The sequence below is a fragment of the Momordica charantia genome (assembly GCF_013281855.1).
Source record: "Momordica charantia cultivar OHB3-1 chromosome 7 unlocalized genomic scaffold, Mcharantia_2.0 BLBB01000007.1, whole genome shotgun sequence".
In the NCBI taxonomy this organism is placed as follows: domain Eukaryota; kingdom Viridiplantae; phylum Streptophyta; class Magnoliopsida; order Cucurbitales; family Cucurbitaceae; genus Momordica; species Momordica charantia.
This window is the reverse complement of record NW_028275165.1, coordinates 15,689,138-15,710,602: the sequence shown is the minus strand read 5'-3', so window position 1 is coordinate 15,710,602 and position 21,465 is coordinate 15,689,138. Positions and strand designations below refer to the sequence as shown.

Sequence of the window (21,465 nt, the reverse complement as noted above, 5' to 3'; positions counted from 1 at the left end):
TAGATTAAAACATCTACTATCTTTTTGTAAAATATATTTGTACAATTTTATTTCTTTATAAAATTTTAAATTTTAAAAATATGTCCCTCATAATTAATTATCAACAACTATTAAGTTAATTTAAATCTTAAAAGGTAATATGAAAGTTTGTTTTAACTCAAACTAATTGAATAATTATAACTTTAATTATATTTAATTTTTAAATATTAAAAGTTTTGAAATTTTAAGAGTTGCAACTCTTTTATTTTCCACCACTGTAAAATAATTTTTTTTTTTTACTCATTTTGTACCATGATTTTATATGTGTTTTTCTCTACTCGCTTTCTCTCGAGATGTTTTTTTGTGCTAAATCTCTCTTTTTACACTCTCAAAATAATCTCTTTTATAATGTAAATGTGCTACTCCTCCTCATTGTCAACTGGTTTTGAGATGGAACCATGGGTATTGATATGGTACCAGAGTCCAAAACGTTCAAACGAGCCAACTGTCCAAAAATGGAATTCTTGATCAAGATTGGAATCTCATGAATATTAATATCGTCATTAAATTTGATTAGTTTGCCTTGGGGCAATTTATACCCAAGGATAAAAAAAAAAAAAATTCATGGTACAATATCTACCACTACCTTAGAACACGTAGATTCAGACACTCACAAATATAAAAAAAAAAAAATAATAATAAGACATGTGGCTCATTCTTTAAAATTCAAGATAGAAGCAACGAACATGATCTCAATGGGTAATTTGCACCGGTCTCAATTCTCCGGCTTGTTTGTTATATTAAAAAATCAATGTACATTAGGCCGAGTCATCTTCTTACCAATATCCCACTAATAAAGCCTAAGTATACCAACATTTTATCAATAATATATAATTTTTTATGATACATAATTTGGATAATTCTTGGATCAGAAATCCAACTTTGTGTGTGAATCCAAAATTTTCCAATATTTCACATATATACACACCCCTACACATGGTAAGAAGAATGTGCCTCTTAATACTAAATCCAAGTATACTTTTTCCCCAAAATGGGGCTATTTTCTTAAGAAAATAAACAAAACAACAATGGTAATTAGGAAAAGAAAAATAAAGAACTCATTATTTCCATTCAGAAATCAACAAAACAACACATCAAAATGAAAATTGACCCAAATCCTTAAAAAACACAAAAACAGACAGACACATATATGTAATTAAATTTGGTAAAAAAAAGGACAAATTAAAGTTTGACAATGAATAATGTTTGAAAGAGACAATCAAAGATCATAAGGTCCTGTTGGATGAAGTTGTTTGCACAAACACATGTAGGCAATGTACACAAGCCTGTCTTTTGCGCCTGTCCTGTGGTTCCTCGTGTGCTTACACAAGTATTTCAGATGTTCTAAGCTAGAGAATCCAATCATTTGCCCTAGCAACAAGAACAGCCAATTCATCTCCCTCTTCTTCCCCGTCACCGGCTCCGTGCAGCCCTCTCCGCTGCAACAGCCGCAGTCCTGCCGCGGAGGGCACTCCCAACCCCTCGGGGCTCGCTGGTGCATCTCCGACTTGTTCATCGATATGAAACTCTCTACTTCCATGAACTTCTCTGTCAGATTGAATTCCATCTTGCTATCTACTCCGCACTTCTTGCACTTCATTTCCCCTCTGATTTTCTCTATCCCGTTTCGGGTGAGATCGTCCAGGCTGCGTATGATTGCTCGGTGCTCCGTCGCCCATGGATACGGTGGCGGGATTGTCTCGCTCTTTCCCAGCCCGAGTAATGGCCTGCCCCGCCACATGGGAGTGGTAGGGTTTGGAATTGGCGATGGGAACCGCGGTGGTGGAGGTGGCGGCGGGGGCGGGGGCGGAGGATAGTGCTCAGCTTGCGAGAGTGAGAGTGACACTGTCTCACCTTTCTCCCATTGGAGTAATTGCCAGCCCTGCTGCATGGGCGCAGCAGGGCTTAGGGACGATGGATATGGTGGGAGCGGATGAGAGTGTCCAAAGAACAATTGTCTGTCCCACATCATGGGAGCAATAGGGATTGGAGTCGAGTACGAAGACGGGGATGAGAAATGCATTAGATTGTAATCGGCTAACGAGAGTAATTGCGTGTGCAGCAGGGCAGGATTTGGAGTCAACGACTGTGGCAGCGGCTGCGGGAGCGGTGGTGGATTGTATCCGGAGAGTGAGAGTGATAGTGAGAGATCAAGAGGAGGATTATCGTTGCCGCCACCACCGTCGTCTTCCTCTTGGCCATTTCTAAGGGGAAGATTTTGATCAAAACCTTGACGATGCATGGAGTGCATGGTGAAGCTTTAGCACTGAATTTTAGAAGAAGAAACAATAGAACAATTAAGAACAAACCAAATCAAATGAAAAGTCTTTTTAATGCTACAAGAGAAAGCTTTTTGTTGGAGTGAATTTCGGCTGTGATAAAATTAAACAAAGAAGATTGAGATTTGGATCTTTGATGGAATAATACATTTGAATTTCTTCAAATCAATATTTAGATTTGATTCACTTGGATTAATTCTTAATATTTCAATTTAGAAATGTTAATTGGTTGTTATTTTGACAAGGATATAACTAATCAGAAGGAATGAAAGTCGGATATGGTCAAGAAAAGTTCAAAATTTAAAGTTTTAATACTTTTTATTAAAAAGTTGGATAATTTATCTAAGGTATATATATTCTCATTTCTTCTGTCTTATATTTTTCTACTTTTGATTCCAAGTGTCGTGTTTGGTAAATATTTCTTAGGATTCATTATCTTAAAACAAATTAGAAATCTTAGTTGAAAATAAATTTTTAGAGGTAAAACATTTCAAATTACTATATTGTGTTCTATAAGTAAAAAATAATAAAAATATATATTTTTATTTTTGTTGTTTTAGTTAAAAAAAAATAAAAATTGTATGCAGATTTTGGAAAAGTGAGAAATGAAAAACAAAAACAAAACAATTTATTGTCTGCTGTTGACATGGGAAGATGAAGATTGAAATTTATGTGCTGTTGGTTGGCGTAACAAAAATAAAATAAAATAATAATAATAAAAAAAATAAAATAATTAAAAGATTTGAATTGGAAAAAAATTGAACATTTAAAAAATAAAAGTTTGATGATTCCATGGATTTCATAACATTTGAATCAAGAAAAGTTAGATTTGATTTGATTTTTCATATAAATAATAAAGGAGAAAACTTCACTCGGAGCATTGTACTCCTTACCATCACGTGGTCCTATAGTCAAATATTAAAATGACAAGAATTGACTAGTAATTTATTTTAGTTATTTTATTAAAACTCAAAATAAAGAAATGGACAACACTTGTCATTTTACTATAGGGCTATGTGATGGTAAGGAATAGTACTAATTAATGTTAAGGAGCGAAGTTTTTTCCAATAATAAATGTGTCATTGCGTGACTCAAAAATGTATTTTTGAAATTTAAAGAATTTAGAAGAAAAAAAATGAAAAAAAAAAGTAATTATTTGCTTGGGAATATGTTTTGCAGTCAGATTGAAAAATTTTCAATAAATTAAGAATTTGAAAATATGTCATGGTTTGTATTGAATTTAAACAGTTAAAATATTATTTTGGTCCCTATTTATTTTGTTCATGTACTTTAGACTTTAGTTTATTTTAGTTTTTGTACTTTTAAAATATTCACATTAGTCTTTATACTCTAAAAAAATGACCACAATTTTTTTATTATAATTTCAACATGACACTATACTCAATTGAAATGTAACCATGATTTTATATTAAGGAGGTTTCATTATATATAGAATTTATGTTGAAATTTTTAAAATAAAAACTAAAATGGTCAAGTTTGAAAAGCACATGGATCAAAATGAACCTTTTTTTAAATACAAAGATTAAAATGAACTAAATTAAAAATACAAGGACCAAAATAAATATTTTAAAAATAAAATAATTAAAATGAACAAAAACTCAGGGATCAAAATAGTATTTTACCCTATTTAAAAATACTTTAAATAAACTTATAATTTGGATATTTGTAGTTTGTAATCCATTATTAATAATCTTTTTTTCATATAGGTTTCGTGTTTTCAACCCTATATTAATTTAAGGTTAAATTATAAATCTTGTCCCTATAATTTGGATTAGTTTCAATTTGGTACGTTTTTTAATTTTAATTTAATTCTTAGGTTTAGACTTAGTTTTAAATTTTTTTCGTTTGACGTGTTTTTATATATTGGTCTCTATAATTTTGTTAAACTTCACAAATCATCAATATTACTACTTTAACAATATTTATGTGGTTATGAACTTATGTTTTTCTTTTGGATTCGACATATGGGGTGGGGATTTAAACATTGGACTTTTTGTTCTGACATGTGCCTTAACTAAATTCAGCTCTACTCTAAGTTGGCTATGTTTTTTCTATTTGACTAATTGTATTAGATCAGTCGAACATATCAAAATTTAGGACTAAGTAAAATAAATATGATATACTTGTGAGCTTTAACCAAAGCGCGTGTTTATATATATAAATCCAAATCATAAAGACTAAATTAAAATGATGAAAATTATAGGATCGAATTAAATTGAAAATTCTAAAATCATAGTGGACAAAATTTATAATTTAACCTCAATTTTTGTACTACAACCATTTATAATTTATCCTCAATTTCATTAGTCTTCAAAATCTTTGAATATAATTTTAAAATTACTTTTGAGTTAACTTACAGTGACTTGCTCTATGGCTCTGGCTAGTGATTAAATTTTATGAAATTATATTTAAATATTGATTTTTTTTTTCCTTTTTGAAGAAATGTGGCTAAGGATATCAAAAGTGTGTTAAAAAAGAGAAACTAAATGAAGAAAATATAAGTATAAACAGTTTAATTTATAATTTAATTGTATCAAAAAAATGAAATACCAAATCTTTAAGGTCTAATGAGCTCTCATATAAATTAGCCGCGAAGTATAATGGAATGATAAAAAAATATCGAAGAATTTCCTCAATCCAAACTCAGTGGATAAGATATTAATTTTTTTTAGATCGAAGGTTTTCCGCTGTTTGTTGTACTATGAAAAATATCTCGACTTAACCAAAAAAAAAAAATTGAAAAATTCAAAACTTGTAAAGCTATGATAAATTTATTTGTTGGTCCTTTCTTTCCTCTCGGCTATTTAAAAATAAAGATCTCCATGTATGCTCGACTTCGGTTTCCTGAAAAGGAAATAAGAAATAAAAAAACCAAAACTGTCTTATTGGAGTTGATTGAAGTCCAATGTATGATGAAGTGGTTTGATGACTAAAAATTGGAGTTTAAATTTTAAATGTTCTCAATTGAAAAGTAACATCTTTTTCTTATATCATAGTTTTGAAAATATTATTAAGTCAGGTTCAAAACTTGTAAAGCCATGGTAAATTTATAATTTTTTTAGCTTATTCTTTAAATTTTATTTATTTATTTTCTTCCCATCAAGTATAAAGGGAAATGAATAAAAAAAATATTTTTGATTTTTTAGTAAATTATTTTTAAAACAATTAATTGCATAAAACATCTATTAATTCTTTAAAAAAATGATTTATTATTTTAAGGTTCATTTTCTTAAAATTTAGTTTTACTTCCACTCCAATAAATTTAATTGGTTAATTATAAGTTTTATTTGTATATGTTATGGGTAGCTTCCGAATAGGACATGTTCGACCCTTTGTGCACGCGGACCCACTAGGAACCGATTCTCAGTGGGGATGTCGCCAGACAGAAGGCATGTCTGCTCACGACAGGACGAACGCGCCAAACAGTTACGCCTCGTACGTATCCACAGCTGGTGGCGCGTGTTGTCGGTACGATGGACGCATCCAACAGCCCTGGACAACATGCTAAGGGGACGCAGACAGCGGGGCTACTCTGCACTGTTGGGGACGTGCACCTCTCTGCCCTATGGTACCGCGCGCGACGTCCCTGCCACTTTCAACCGTCGTCCTTCTTGGTCGGCCCTTCACAACTATAAAAAAATGGTGATCCTCCATACCAAGTAAGTGAAAGACCTGACACTCAACTATTTGGTGTCTTATTCCTATCTTTACTCTGATTACTAACTTGAGCGTCGGAGTATATTAGACGGGGCACCGTACCGGCGTCGAGTTCTTTGGTTTCAGGTCTGGTGGATTCATCTCTGAACTGCTCGTCCGTAGACCACGTGGCCCTTAACCAAAATTCGCCTCAATAGTATCTAACTAGGTACTCTAGTTTTCAATTTTATATCTAATAGATCCCTAACTTATTAGAATTCTTTTAAAGTTCAATAATCTATTTGACACAAATTTGAAAATTTAGAGACTTACTAGACAAAAAAACAAAAATAAAAATAAAAAAATTGAAAATTTAAGAATCTATTAAAAAAATTTTAAAGTTAGACCTATTAGACACAACCTTAAAAGTTTAAGGAGACAAGTTATAATTTAAGCAATTTAACATTAAAATATATGAACTAAATACATATCTATATATTCAAAATTAACGTTTTATACAACCCTTGACATAAAAGTTATGATTCTGCCACTGTTTGTGTGTCCTAGCCAGCTTGAGTGCACCTCGACTATTCTCACGTGATAACCTGACAACCGTCTGACCGTAAAAGTTGCCAAGAAATAACTCATAAGATAGGATATTAAATCCTAGGTAGGTATGTCCACTATGATTTTAATTAGGGTATCCGTGGGTTAGGGTCGAAATATTTTTTAGACCTATCTAATTGTTCAGGTAGTAAATTTATTCAACCCAAACAACACTCATTAAATTATAATGAACTCAATCCAACCCAACCATCAAATATTTGGGTTGGGTTGGGTTCACTTTACTTGAGTCACTCATTCAAATAATTGCATAAAAAAAATAAGTAAATGTTAATATCTTACAATTTTATTTAATATTTTCTAACATTGAATCAACATCATTGATACGTAAGTCAATCTTTATTTATATTGTGAAAAATTACACTCCAAAAACCTAAAAATTTATTTTAAGAAGTTGTTGGAAAATAAATAATACATCAAGAATGATTGAATGAAATAAAGTTAAAATAAATATATCCAAATGTAATTTTATGGTAAATAAAAGAAATAGTTTTTAAATTAATAATAAGTTGAGTTGGTTTCATTTATCCTAAATTTATTTAAGTGATTTTTTTTTCGGGAATGGTAACGCGTTGAGTTAAGAAATTTGTGCTTGAGCGGAGACATCAAGATTAAGACCCAAAAGCCAATTTTCAGTGAACCAATTCAGAGAATTTTCATATATTTGAACTCAACTCAACTTAAACAATTTTATAATCTAATCCAAATCGTATGAGTTGAATCGAGTTGATAGAATTTTTCGGGGCATCGAATTTTCTAAATACCATTATTTTGAACTATCTTTTTTATCGACTACTAAGTCAACCCAAGTAGGTTGTAAGCATATTTTTTAGTTTTAAAATTGATTGTTGGTTTACCGTGCTAACTTCATTATTTAAGACCTAACTTTTATTTTAATTAATTTCACAATCAAATATATTCTTAGTTTCTTTAGTGATAATTCAATTGAAAAAATCTAACTGATTTATTTTTATTTTTATTTTTGCCATCCAGAATATAAATGTCTCTTGTCCTACATATAATTATAAAAAAAATCCGCAAGTGATTTTAAGTTTAAATCTAATTTTTAATCCGTACTCTTTCATACGTGTTTTATTTTAGTCTTTAAATTTTAAAATATTCTATTTTAATTCAAGGTTCGAAATGTCGATATCGATAGAAATGTTGAGATCCCGATTTTACGGATATGTCGATGTCAATGGATATTTTAAGAAAAATCAGGAAAATTGTAGATATTGATGCAAATTTTTTGAATTAGTAAATAAAACTTTAATTGTAGCTTAATTAGCCTTAATTGATCAATTTTAACCATCATATCTAAATATATAAGTAATATACATTGGAAGTGTCGATGAAAATGTCGAAACAAAATCATGTATACATATGTGGAAATTATTTGAATTAGTAAATTTAAAGTTTAATGTTGCTTCTTATGTTTTATTGATAATTTCTAATTCAACCGTAGTCTTTAGTTACATAATTGAACAAAATATGTGAAATATAGATATATATAATTCTAGAAAAAATGACATTTTTTGAGGTGTTCCATGAGAAGTTCCTAGTTTTGACAACCTTCTCATTTGCCAATTTCGAAAGCTTCTTCATGTATCTCTCAATTTCCACTCCCTTTTCCTTTTCTATCAATTCTTCGATCATCATCTCCACCATCGACCTGTCCCATTTATCATTCCTTTCGATCTCACTTTTCCATACTTTTTTGTTCCAAGTAGCATTTGATGATTTGGTCGCCGTAAATCTGCTAGCACATCATTGGCACTCTTCCTGCAATGCTCTCCATTGAGAGTTTAAAATATCGATTAAAAATAATTTAAAATTAATTAATTTGTCGGTTGAACCACCTTTTGAAAAAAAAATTGTGGCGTGGTAATTTAAAATAATCTTTATGGAAAAAAATATTTAAATAAAAAGAAAAAACTTTACATCACCGTCACTTGCTTGGCTGAGTTTAAATCTTTCGATGAATAGGAACGATACTAGTGTTCAAAATGTCAATGTCGATGAAAATATCGAGGTCCCGATTTTACGGACATGTCGATGGATATTTTGGGAAAAATAATGGAAATTTTTTGAATTAGCAAATAAAACTTGGATCGTAACTTAATTAGTCTATAATTGATCACTTTTAACCATTAAATGTAAGAATATGACCATTTTACTTATGAAAATGTCGATGTCGATGGAAATATCGAAAAAAGATTTTTTCCCTTAAATGAAGATTGATGAAAATTATTTGAATATGTAAATTTAACTTTAATTGTAAACTTTTGACTACTTCTTTAGTGTTTTTCATAATAGGATTCATTTGGAAATGAGATAATTACCGACTTGGTTTCCAAACACATTTCTAAATTCTAATTAACTCGTACCTATTTACTTTTTACCTACTTCTCTTTTCAAATTTGAATTTATACATTTTTTAAACACATTTTCAAATCAATCATCAATCCAACTTTTCAATCAAATTTACATAATTTTCAAACACGTCAACCTCGTGATTGTGTCATTCATCCAAATTATTTACCAATGAGATCATATGTGCTTCATATTCTACTTATTTGAACAACTACCTTCAAAACTTTCAGTCTATGATGATCAAGGAAAACTATTGTAATTTATATCAAAGTTATCAAGATAGTGCACTAGATTCTCCGAGATATCTTTTTGGTATTAATTTAAGTTACCTATTCTACTTCATGTTTCACCACTATTTGTATATAATAATATTTTATTTTTAAAAAATTCTAAGATTATTTCAATCTTTATATATGTCAATATTTCACATATATTGTTCAATTGTGTAAGTAAGGACTAGATTGGATTAAAAATTATCAATAAAGCAAATTTCAAATCTTATTAATTATACTTTATACAGTATTAAAATTCGAATGTTTCGTTGAACAGACTAAGATTACAATCATCAAGGTTGTGAGAAATTATAGACTGTAGTGACATAGTAAGAAGAGGATGAAAATAAAATAAGCTTAAAGAAGAAGAGGAAAAAAAGAGACATGTCGACATTTCGACATGTCCACGATATGGGGGGAAAATCGACTTTTCCCCCCTATATCGATGTCGATATGCTCGAGACGTCGACATATCTCTCGACATTTTGAACCCTGAACGACACACGCAATATTTTGATCCATTTTTTTTATTAAATAGATAAATAATAAAATATTTTAAAAATATAACACCTGCGCAATAATTTATAAAAAGTTAACAACTACATTAGTTTTTTATGCAAAATTTAAAGAATAAAATACATTGTTTGAAAATTTAAAAACTAAAGATTCAAATACTTTGATCTCTGCGATCTCTATTTTTGCTCGTTTTAATCCTGTACTTTCATTTTTGTTCATTTTAATTTATGTACTTCCAAAACTTTCATTCTTTTAAAAAGTGATCATTTTGATCTATATCTACAAAATTTTAGTACAAATTTTATAGACAACGACAACTCTTTAATACAAAATTTTGATCAAAATAAATGAGATAAAAATGAAAATAAAGAGACCCAAATAGTCACTTTTTAAAAATATAAAGACCAAAACAAATGTTTAAGAAATAAATAGACTAAAATAAACCAAAGTTGAAAGTATAGAAGCCAAAAGAACGTTGCGAAAGTATATGGACCAAAATGAATCAAAACCAAAAATACAAAAATCAAAATAATATTTAAACTAAAACTAAAATAGAATAAACGTCAAGATTTAAAAACCAAAATAGAATTTAAACCTTTGATTTAAAGGTTATGCTTGTACGTATTTGATATGCTAACATCAGCAAAAACATTAGGGAAAAAATATACAATGGTGAAACTTTTGGAATGAGAAAAATGTCATCCTCCTTTCCATAAGAATCATAGGTATTCCTATTTCCCTTGTTTGAGAGGACCTTTTCACCAGGATCCTCCAATTCTAGGAGACAAAATCTAGCCAAAACAATTCATCAACCTTTCGATTAGATCGAAACCGAAAGATATAACCCAAAACCAAAATTGCTCGAGCCTCTGAATTCAGCTCGTGTTCGTAACAATGAGTCGGTAAATCACAATGCCTTCATCCCCCCTTTAGCTTCCATTTTTCACAGGCTATTACTGTAACTTTCCATGTAACATCACAAAAGAATTTTTTCCTTTCCCCCTTCTTCCCCTTTCCTTACACAAATCATAAATCAAAAATGCCTATTTCCAAATCTGAATCAACATTATCAACATTGGTACTCGTCAAAATCTGTTTTCGAGCGATACCTCGAGCTTACCGTGGCTTCTTGGGAGAGTAGAAGATGGAGCCCGGCGAGTTATGCACTTCATGTCCAAATCCGTTGGTTGCAAGTCCAGATTCTGATTCATCGTCACTGTCGATTTCGTCTGGCGTAACCCGATTTTGGTGTCCTCTGCGACGCAAAAGGAAGACATTGTAGTAGTAGCTGACAAGATCTGCCCTGCTCCGGGAAGGAAACGACTCAATGATCTGATCCCAGAAACACTTCCCTAGAGATGGAGGGTTCGACATTACTATGTCCTCGAACTTTTTCTCATCACTCACTGTCCAAGCAGATGTAACATCTTCCCCCATATTGTCGAATCTCCATTGGAGGAATGCAGTGCCCAATTCCAGCTTCAGTCTGTGCCTTTTCTCAGCAACGTGAAATTTGACACAACCAACCGAACCCGAGTCTGAGCACCCACAAGGATCTCGTCTTCCCCTTCCGATGGGATCCCTTTCAACTATATATCTGTTCCTTTCTTTCTTCAAGGGCCAATCTCGGGTTCCCAACCACTTCAAATCGCTTTCGGATATCACACCATTCCATTCTGGTACTTGAGCTTGATACTCTGGCCCCAAAAGAATGTGCTTGTAATCATCTGATGAATCTGTAGGTGAGGAATCACTAGATTTAGAGACAGGCTCTTGAGGAACAACTTTCTTTTCAAATGATAATCTCTTTCTGAGGTTGTAAATCGGAACCGCATCGTCGTCGTACATGCAAGGATGCATCCTCTGATTTTTCTACAAAAATGGGAAGACCAGGTGAACATGATAATAAATTAATAATGTAGAGATAGTAACTAAAACTTTCGAGCTTAAGTAAGAAATTTTGCTGTGGTTAACCAGGAAGGAGAATAAGTAATGGAAGAATAATAACCTAGTCATTATGTTGTTTAGAGTAAGATTGAATCCTATTTTTAACATTTATAATTTTACCAAAAACTAATTTTTCTTATATAGAAATATTAATCTTTTGTACCGCGTTCCTATGAATTTAATTTGTTTTAATACACTACAATAAAGTAACTTAGAAAAAGAAAATACACAATACAATAAAGATTAAAGATTAAATTAAAGATTAACTACCACTTTGGTTCTTCTACTTTTGATTTTGATTCATTTTGGTCGCTATACATCCAACTTTTTTTATTCCAGTCCTTATAATTTGAAAATGTTTATTTGGTCTCTGTACTTTTAAAAAGTGACCAATTTGGTCCTATTTGCAAAATGTTAACACAAATTTTGAAAGAAAAATTCTTTACAAATTTATGGCTAAATTTCAAGAGATTGAATGAGTAAAGTGCAATGCTAAAATTATGATCGAAAGAAATGAGATAAAAATAGAAATTAACCAAAATGGTCACTTTTTGAAAGTCTAGGGACCCAGATGGACATGTAGAGAGTATAGAGACTAAAGTGAATAAAAGTTGAAAGTACAACGACCAAAAAAGATGTTTTCAAAGTACATAAATCAAAATAGTATTTAAACCAAAATATAAACATACTATTACTAATGCAATAAGAAATTATTTCAAATTAACATCATTAAAAAGAGCAAGTATTAATTTCACTGTTTATTCCTTCGATGAAATTAAAATTTGAAAATTTAAAGTTAAAATTAATTCAATGAGTTAAATATAGGCGGAAAATGACTTTTTCCCTAAATGCTATTATAGTTTGATACTTATTGTAGATAATGAATTTCCCTCGGAAATAACTTCACACTTTTTTATGGTTGATAAAATCAAAACTGTCTGAAAATACATTTTTCTTACATTTTCTAATGTAAAATAATTCAAAGATCATATCATACTTTTAAAATAAAAATAATGCATATAGTTAAAGCCGTCAAATAAAATCTCTAAGTATTTTGCTTAGTGTTTCTAATAATAGTATGTACCAAGTACTTCATCCTAAAGTACTAAAAGAACATTAATCTATCTACAATCAAACCAATTTGCACCTCAAAAATGTTCATTTTAAAACAGGCTCTAACTACAAACAGATAAAGAATTGAAAAGTAGCTGAAGCTTCAAGTTATTGGTCCGGACGAGCAGGACATAGTTAAACCAACATTTTAGGCCCCATCTAAAAACAATTTCAATTTTTGTTGTTTGTGTTTAAAAATTATGCTTGATCGAACACAATTTCTTTGTTGTGTTTTTTCACCTTCCTTATAACACATTTGAAATCTAAATCTTAATCTTATACCAAGGCTTGGACCTAGGAGACATAAAAGATTTTTGGTATTAAGTTCACTAGAAGGTTCAAACTCGAGACCTCTAAGCCAATATGACCTAGAGACCCCAAAGTTTAAAAAACGAAAACAATTTATTTTATAAGAAATAGGAAATTATATTAAAAAAAAAAAGAGAGAGAGAGAGAAGAGAAAGATAAAACGTTCTTGATGGAAAAAAATGTGAATGAAAGATCCCACTGAATTGAATTGGGTCCGTGAATCTAAGAAATAGTAAAAATTCTTGATCTCTCATTCTCTCTCAATTTGAAAATCCAAGATTTGAATTAACCTACGGGCCAGGGCAGGGGAACCCTCGCACAGAAATCTACAAAAGAAATGTCTTCCAAGTCTTCCAATTTTTAAAAATCAACCAAAGACTATAATCAGAAAATTTTCTGTAGTTAGAACTACACCACGAAGCACTACAATGAACACCCCAAAAACTTATCTTTTTGAAAATTGGAAACGTAGTCTTTAAGGGTTCGTTGGATAACATTCTCGTTTATTGTTTCTTTGTTTCTAGTTTCTAGTTTTTGAGAAACATAAAGCATTTGGTAACTATTCCTTTTTTTCGTTTCTCATTCATAAGAACGTTTCAAAAATTATGTAGAAATTTTAGAAATAACAAAATCAAATTTCTTGTTTTTTGTTTCAATTCCCAATTTTTTCTAAATCATAGATAATAATATTATTTTATCATTTTTAATTATAAAATGTATAATAAATATAAACAATTAAATACAATATAACAGTTTTGAATATTGAATTTGAAAAAAATTATTTTCATATAAACTTTAACATTTTTTAATTTAAAATTTTTTAGAACAAGAAACAAGAAATGATTAACTAAATATGTTTCTGTTTCTTTTTCTTCTTTTAAAAAGAAGAAAATATGAAAGAAAACAAGAAACAGTTATCAAACAATATTCTATTGTTCTTGGTTGAAAAAAGGAAACAAGTCCTATCAAAAAAAAGAAAAAAAAAGACAAAAAAAAGAAAAAAAAAGACAGAAAAATGAGAAACAACAAAAGAACGTTACCAAACTGACCCTTAAAAAATTCTTTCTATTTTTGTGGAGAGAAATTGCCAAAATTTAAACAAGTTTTTAAAAACTCCTTTTTCTTTGACTTAATTTTCAAAGACAAAAAAAAAGAAAAAGAAAAAAAAAAGTAAGGCGTTAGATAGTTTTATTTTATTCTTCGTATAGGAACCACACCCCAATCTTAAACAGCTAAGATTCACATTATCTTCTCAAGAAGATAGACAACATTTAGAATTGATAAGAAAGATCCTCTAGTTTTATTTATACATATACGGCCATTAAACCATTAAAAATTCAAAACAACATAGAGGGCACTGCAGAATTTCCTAAAAAGTAGAGAGGCTCATAACAATCACAACTAAACAAGATAAATAATAAAAATCAGACCAAAACAAATGATTCCCGTAATCTAAAGATATATTCTAAAATTGAATGTCCTTAGCTTCATATTGGCTTCCACATTAAAGATCTTTGCAGTTCACAATGAACATCAATTAATATGTAAAGAGATACTAATCAAAATGCGTAGTATGAAAATCATCTCAAGATGAAGAGTACAATCACAGAGAAGGCAAGTCTAAAGTAGCCTGAAAAACAAACTTATATGTCATGAGATATCGATATAGATAATTTTCGATTACCCTGTCATGTGAATCTACAACTTTATACAGATAAAGATATAATATAAACGACTTAAGCATTTATGTAAAATACCTGTGAGGAAGATTGTTCGCTACTTGAGTCGACTTGTCTTTTCAGAAACATTGCCTCTCGAACCAGCAAAACTTGTTTCCAAATCTCTTCAGTTCCATATGATTTCCATTTTGACTTTTCTGGTAATGAACATATTGAAGAATCGCAAGGGTTTCTTGCAATACCTTTAAGCCAATTAAGCAATCCCAACATTGGTTCTTGCTTTCTCTCAGGAACAAAATACGCTTCCTTAACGAAGGGTGGATCAACAATTTTTATATCCTCATTTTCATGGTTGCAATGATCATTATCCTTGAGTTTCTTGCCTCGGCGAGGCAATGCATCTGCACTCTTCATCCTATCGCTCTTCATATCACGTATTCTCTTGGAAAAATCTGAAATGGAGTTTTCGTCAAAGCCAACACAGTTCATTAACTCATCTGACAACATGACTGTGATTGCCTTTCCGTAACAAGCCAATTTTCAACCATTACGAGATGTTACCACTCCTTTTGATGAATTAGAACACAGAAATTCCCAATTTCTAGCTCCATTCCCATCGACACAAGTTCAAGCACTGCACCGGCACGTCAAGCTTAGATGTTAAAGCAGCTTAACTTATTTCTTCTGATCAAGTATCTCTAACTGAGTTTTCTGAACTCGACAGACTTCTTTCAATTCTTGTAACAAAATTCAAACTGCACTGTCTCTGTCTCTTTTCCCCTGCAACTTCCTCCAGCTCTCTGAATCCAAATACTCAATTTGACACAACTTCAAAACGGAAGCACATTCGAATTCAATCAAGATTATTACACGATCAATTTGAAACTGCCTCGCCCTTTATCTTTCACAATCACAATGTCCTTAGCCAAATTGACGAAAAAGGAAGGAACGAGCCGTGAAGATGCCACATAGAAGAGAACCACCTAAACAAGCCTTTCGAAAGGTATAACAACAGACCTTCAACACTAAAACCTCAATCTTCTCAGTAATATAACTCAGACCGATCAGCTATCACCCAACATCCTGCCATAAATCGAAATTCAAACCCTAAAATCAAATGCTCCACACCCTGGTTCCATTTTCGCCAGACAAAATTACACCAAACCATAAACCAACAAGAAAAAAGAAAACCCCAGGTCCCAAAATTTCGAGAACAAGAAAAGACACGGCAATAAATCCGGTAGCGAATCGTGAAAAAGAGCGAGCACTCGGACTACCACTGGTTGACTATGTGCGATTAGTTTCGGTGACCCAGTTTTGGCGGGAAAACAAGATTGATCTAGGGTTTTTGAAATCTATGAAAAAGTAAAAATTATCCACAATCCATCCATCCATCCCGCCATTGGCGTCATACTTGCAGATATATGCAAAGGTTCATTATACTAGAAAGAGACAAAAAGCGAAGCTCAAATGGCGGAATGCCCGTTTGCCCATGAGGGGCTACAATTCAAAGTTTTTGAACAAATACAGAGCCTGTACACAAAAATTTGAAAATACCCTCCATTTCTTTTATCTTGATTGGAAGAAAAATAGGGGAAATAGAGAGAGAAGCGTACCTGTTAATAATTTTTGTTTTGGAGGGGAGCGTTTTCTACGCGACTGTGTCTACTACTACAGCCTTTAAAGCTTGACTAGTTTGGCCTGGTCCCTCCCCTCGTTGCTCTGTCCATTTGGATCTTTATATGTTTATTTCTCTCTTTCTCTCTATTTTTTAGGGCATTTTTATAGGGTTCTTGGGAAAAGGGATGAAGATTGGGAAGTGTTTTAGCATTTAAACCCAAAAATGAAATGGTGGCTTTTAGGGTTTTGAGGAAGAGGTAGAGGAGGAAAGAAAGGGAAAAAAAAAACCCTCTCCTTGATTATAATCAACTTGGTAAACTAACCTTGGTTTGAAGTTAACCTTGTGGTTGAGTTAGATGAGGTTAATTTTTCTTTTGGGATGGAAAAAGAAAGATCTTGAGGTTGAGGAATGGGATATTGGAAATTATAAAATAATATTTTTGGGGAAAGTTTGAATTTTACTATTGAATGTGGTGTGGTGGGTCGATTTTTATCTTAAATTTTCAATTTCGTTGATAGGATTTAGACTTGAATATGTGTTGCGGTTTTAATCTTCGGTTAAGTCATTGTTAAATTAAGCCCTAACGAATTGATGTACGATATTAAGCTTTAGGAAATCTAGGCATAAGGTCGACTATTGTATAAATCTTTCCGAACACAAAAATTTCAACAAAAATCTAATCTTGATATTGTCTTTCTTTGAATCTCTTCTACTTCATATTATGCCTTTGTTTGCAATCATTAAATGCATGTGTGTTTTTTCTTTAACAATTTTTTTAGTACAACATGAGGAGTGGGGATCAGACTCACAACGACTTTGTTGGAGCTAGATATATGCTAATTACCATTGAGTTATGCTCGCTTTAGCCTTTAACAATTATTCAAACAGATAGAAATTATAATAATTATCTTTAAGGAATGTGTTCACGAGGAATTTCATAGAAGTGAAATTCGAAAAAATAAATAAACTTGATTTTCTATTTATGTGTGTAAGTATTACAATCTCTAACGTATAATCTTCTGATGTTTTCTCTTGGATGTAAACTTCAATTGGAGGACTAGCGAGTTTGTTTTCGTATAAAGGAAGTTGGGACCTTCGGCTTCAAACTTGTTAAAGGATCTTCAAGGTCTTTGACTTTAAGCTTGTTGAAGGATTTTCAAGGTTTTCAACTTGTAGCTTGATGAAGACTTCGACTTGTAACTTGTTGAAGTCTATGATTTGTAGTCTAGTGAAGTTTCGGCTTGTAGCTTAATGAAGTGTTTGTAGTTTGATGAAGTCTTTGACTTGTAGCTTGTTGAAGTATGTCTATCCCTATCCTCTTCCACTCTAACTCTAAATTTTTTCATACTATTACAAATAATCATTTAATACAATATTTCATAAACATTATCTCACATTGAAACCACATTGTCTGGTTCTTCAAGATTCAACATTGCCCATTTGTACTAAATCAGGGGTTGTTTGAACAGTATAATTAATGATGAATAATAATTGGATTAAGTTTAAAGATAGATTCTCAACAGGTATGTAGGAGTTAAACAATTTCTATAAGCGGCAAAATGTCATGTCAATAATATGGGAAGAACAAGATGCCCATGTAAATACTATATGAATGCAATGTGGCATTCAGAGTGGATGAAATAGAGAAACGTTTGTTCATAAATGGAATATCTCTTTTGTACAATCAATGTGTATTCTATAGAGTAGGAACAACCCCTCCAAGTAGATATACAAGAGACGTAACTCTTTTGCATAATGAGTTAAATAGAGAATCCAATGTTAACAATAATGAGGAAGATGAGATACCAAACCAAGAAGAAAAATTTATTTATTCCGCCTATTCCTCCTGTTCCTCCAAATATGTCGACTTAAATATATATAATAATTAAGTTATTACTATTTCATTAATTACGTTAATTTTCCACACTATACAGATTGAATGAGACTGTAGGGTAGAACGCTTATGTCTGTTGACATGGTCTAGTAACTATCACATGTGACCTCGAGGTAAATAAACCAACATGCTAGCATGCCACAACATTTACTATCGCAATTGGGGCACATACATAAGACGAATGTCTTAAGAAATCAAACGTGGAGTACATGAGAAGGAGATGTAACTTGACTCAAAGTAAGATTATCATTGGTTAAGAACCTTCACTATTTTGAATCACGCAACAATAATAACACACGACTCAGTCTCATGACTCAATCTGCATTTTTGTAGGGTCACTTCATAATCGACTTGACAGACGCAATCATGAAAAAGTATGTTTATCCTGATATGTAAACAACTTTCAAAGAGTATTGCACAAACACTACATAAATTTCCCCACACCTGAGACGGGTCATGTCAATCCATCTGACAGGTTGTTGGCAAAGTTAGAAGATTAGAACATGTTATGTGATAGATGAGAGATGGATGAGTAGAAGGTATGACTTTACAAGTATAATTATTTCTATTTAATTTGCATACTTTATATTCGATATAGCTAAACTTTTCTTTCATTAGACAAAACTGAGACCAACAAACGGAATAAGGTCGATACTCCCGTTCAACCATCAAGCTGGGTCAAAGTCATTTGTTGTTGTTGTAAAAGAGAAGTTAGAGTGCAATAACACATCTTTCTTTTGTAGTCATTGTCACTTATGATTATTAATCTTCATGTGTTTTCAATTGCAGAAAGAGCAAGAGGTGGGAGAGAACTTTTGTCAAGTCGATATATTTAAGACGATTAGATACTCTTATAACAAATGTTGGATCAATGACAAGGCTGAGAACAACTATGTAAGTGTTGGAAAATTAATGGCCCATAATAAGTTCCACCTTCCACAGGAATATCCAAACACGCATCACAATATGCAAATAAGAAAGAAACTGTAAAACACAAGAATACGACATAACAAAATTTATACTAGTGCACCCCAATGATTTATGCACTATGTCCAATCTTCCACTCAGATGCGTGTTCCACTATGATATGAGATTGGATTACAAAGCACTCTCAAATATATCTCCCCACAAATATTCACTCTATAGAAATCCCATCAAAAGTCCCTTTAACTTCTAAGTATTTAACCCCAATAATATTCAGGTACATGAAAGAAAAACTCACAGAATAATCGAGAACAAATTACCCAAAAATATTGATCTAGATCTGCCCTTTCTATGTTGCCAACACTCGAGTCGCCATCACAAAATGCTGCTAAAATCTCTCAAATTCGATTGCTGCCAATTACCCTTCAAATACACGGTTCCTACCTTTTTTTTTTGTGTTCATTCAAGAAGGCGACGGAACTGATTCCAAACTTGGAAGTATGTGAAATGGTCTTTGGGTCTCGATCAGGCCACATGATCGGCCTCGGTTGGGACACGATTTCTAAATCACGTAGGGATTCTACATCTATTTCAGCTTCCTCATAGTGGGAGCAAGAGTTGTCATAATAAATTGCTTCTTTGAGAAAACAAGTTGTATCAGTTTGTTCACAAATAGAGCAATAGAGTTATGAAATTTTTGAGTTAAAAGGAGCGTCTCGCACAAAAATATTCTGAGGTGATAGGTCTACGTGATGAAATGTGTTAGACTTGAAATCAATGATGCAAGAATTAATTAGTCGTTCCAGTGGAGCCAGCTCGTAAAAATAGGTACGACAATCTAAAGTGTCTTTCCATAAGCTTACTTAATCTCGTTGTAGGAAGATAGTTGAAGATGTTATGTGGCTATCCTAGAATTATGGTAGCTATTTATGTTATGAAAATATGCACGGATTTCAGGGATATAATTGTATAATTGTGTTTAGTTTATGTTGCTATCATTCAGTTTCCTTTCCTATTGTTTTTTCCCTCTTGAAACGCACCCACTCCATCAAACCTATTTCCACATGCATTTATTCTTTTTGTTTTTCTCTTTTTATCTCAAAACTCATTCGTCTCTCTCCCCCTTGTTTCTTGTTTCTCTTCTTCCTCTTTTGCCTCCTTTTGACATCTTCTCTCCCTTCTTGCTTCTTCGTCTTCCTCTTTTGCCTCCTTAGACATCTTCAGTTTCTTCTTCTTCAAAACTGACCTCACTCAACACCCTCTTTTCAACTTCTTCTTCGAAATCAGCCTCACCCAGTAGCTAGCACCTCTTTTCGGTTTCTTGTTCTACGTCTAGTTTTTTTCTTTCAAAATCGGCCTCCTCGAAATCTAGTTCTTCGTGGCTACGAAATCGCAAACTGAAGCGATTAACCCATCGGTTCGATGTAGTTTGCGCTCTAATATTGGTTCGGTGCGGTCTTACACTTTTCTATTTTTAAAATTTTGGTTTGATAGTCAAACCAAACCAAGCTGAACCATGAATACCCCTAATGGTAGCCATTTATGATACGAAAACTATGCATGTTTATTCTTATTTCTAGGATATAATTGTGTCTGGTTTATATGGCTATCCACTTAGTGATGTTGTTTGTGACTCAAGTACATTACTTTGTTTCTTGGGTGGGATTATTTGTGTAAAGCCCACATGTGGTTGGGTTTAATTGTGAGTGAAGCCCATGTAGTTTTAACTACTTTCAAAACTCTTGTTTTTATGTCGTGAGATTGAGAACAACGAGGAGCAGAATTTTGTTACACAATTTGGAGACAGCAGGTGAAGGTGAGAGAGGAAAAATTTTGGGATTTTGCAAGCTTCTCTTTGAAGCGTTCGGAGGAAGGAGCTTAAGAGTTTGTTTCTTTCTCCTTGCATTTTTCGTCCCATTATCTTCATCTTCTTCGTTGGATTATTTTTCTGCTTGAGAGTTTGAGTTTGTTATTCTCCCTCCTTCTGTTTGTATATTGTCCTCAGATATTGAAGCTAATATAAGTTTGCTCTCACCTTGCATAGTAGATGTAGACCACATTGGTCAAACCACTATAAACTTTTAGTGTCGTTGTCTTCTCTTTCCTTACTATTTAGTTTTAATATTGCTTAGTGGATTATTTGGATGATTGATTAATGTTTTCAAATAAAAGAAGCAGTGTTTATTGGTATATTTTGCACAATAAATGGTATCGGTGC

The 21,465-nt window shown here is 32.0% G+C and overlaps 1 protein-coding gene across 2 annotated transcripts; it reads right to left on the bottom strand.

Annotated features, from left to right (window-relative positions):
- Positions 1-10,329: 10,329 nt before the first annotated feature.
- LOC111024359 (ARID/BRIGHT AND ELM2 DNA-binding domain-containing protein) lies at positions 10,330-16,684 on the bottom strand. Of its 2 annotated transcripts, XM_022302013.2 has the most exons (3): positions 16,425-16,684; positions 14,887-15,891; positions 10,330-11,632 (listed from the first exon to the last, which is right to left on the bottom strand). In XM_022302013.2, the coding sequence occupies exons 2-3, from the start codon at positions 15,313-15,315 to the stop codon at positions 10,877-10,879; spliced, it is 1,185 nt and encodes a 394-aa protein (XP_022157705.1). In that variant the 5' UTR covers positions 15,316-15,891; positions 16,425-16,684; the 3' UTR covers positions 10,330-10,876. The 2 variants fall into 2 exon arrangements, with proteins under 2 accessions (XP_022157705.1, XP_022157706.1); XM_022302014.2 differs by lacking the exon at positions 16,425-16,684 and having other exon boundaries at positions 14,887-16,410.
- Between the last annotated feature and the right edge of the window lie 4,781 nt (positions 16,685-21,465).

What these genes read in the sequence shown, in the direction of transcription:
- LOC111024359 (XM_022302013.2), bottom strand. Translation starts at nt 15,315, where the DNA reads ATGTTGTCAGATGAGTTAATGAACTGTGTTGGCTTTGACGAAAACTCC. An exon ending in GCGAACAATCTTCCTCACAG is followed by an intron (nt 11,633 to 14,886) that starts GTATTTTACATA and finishes CCATTTTTGTAG; the next exon opens with AAAAATCAGAGGATGCATCC.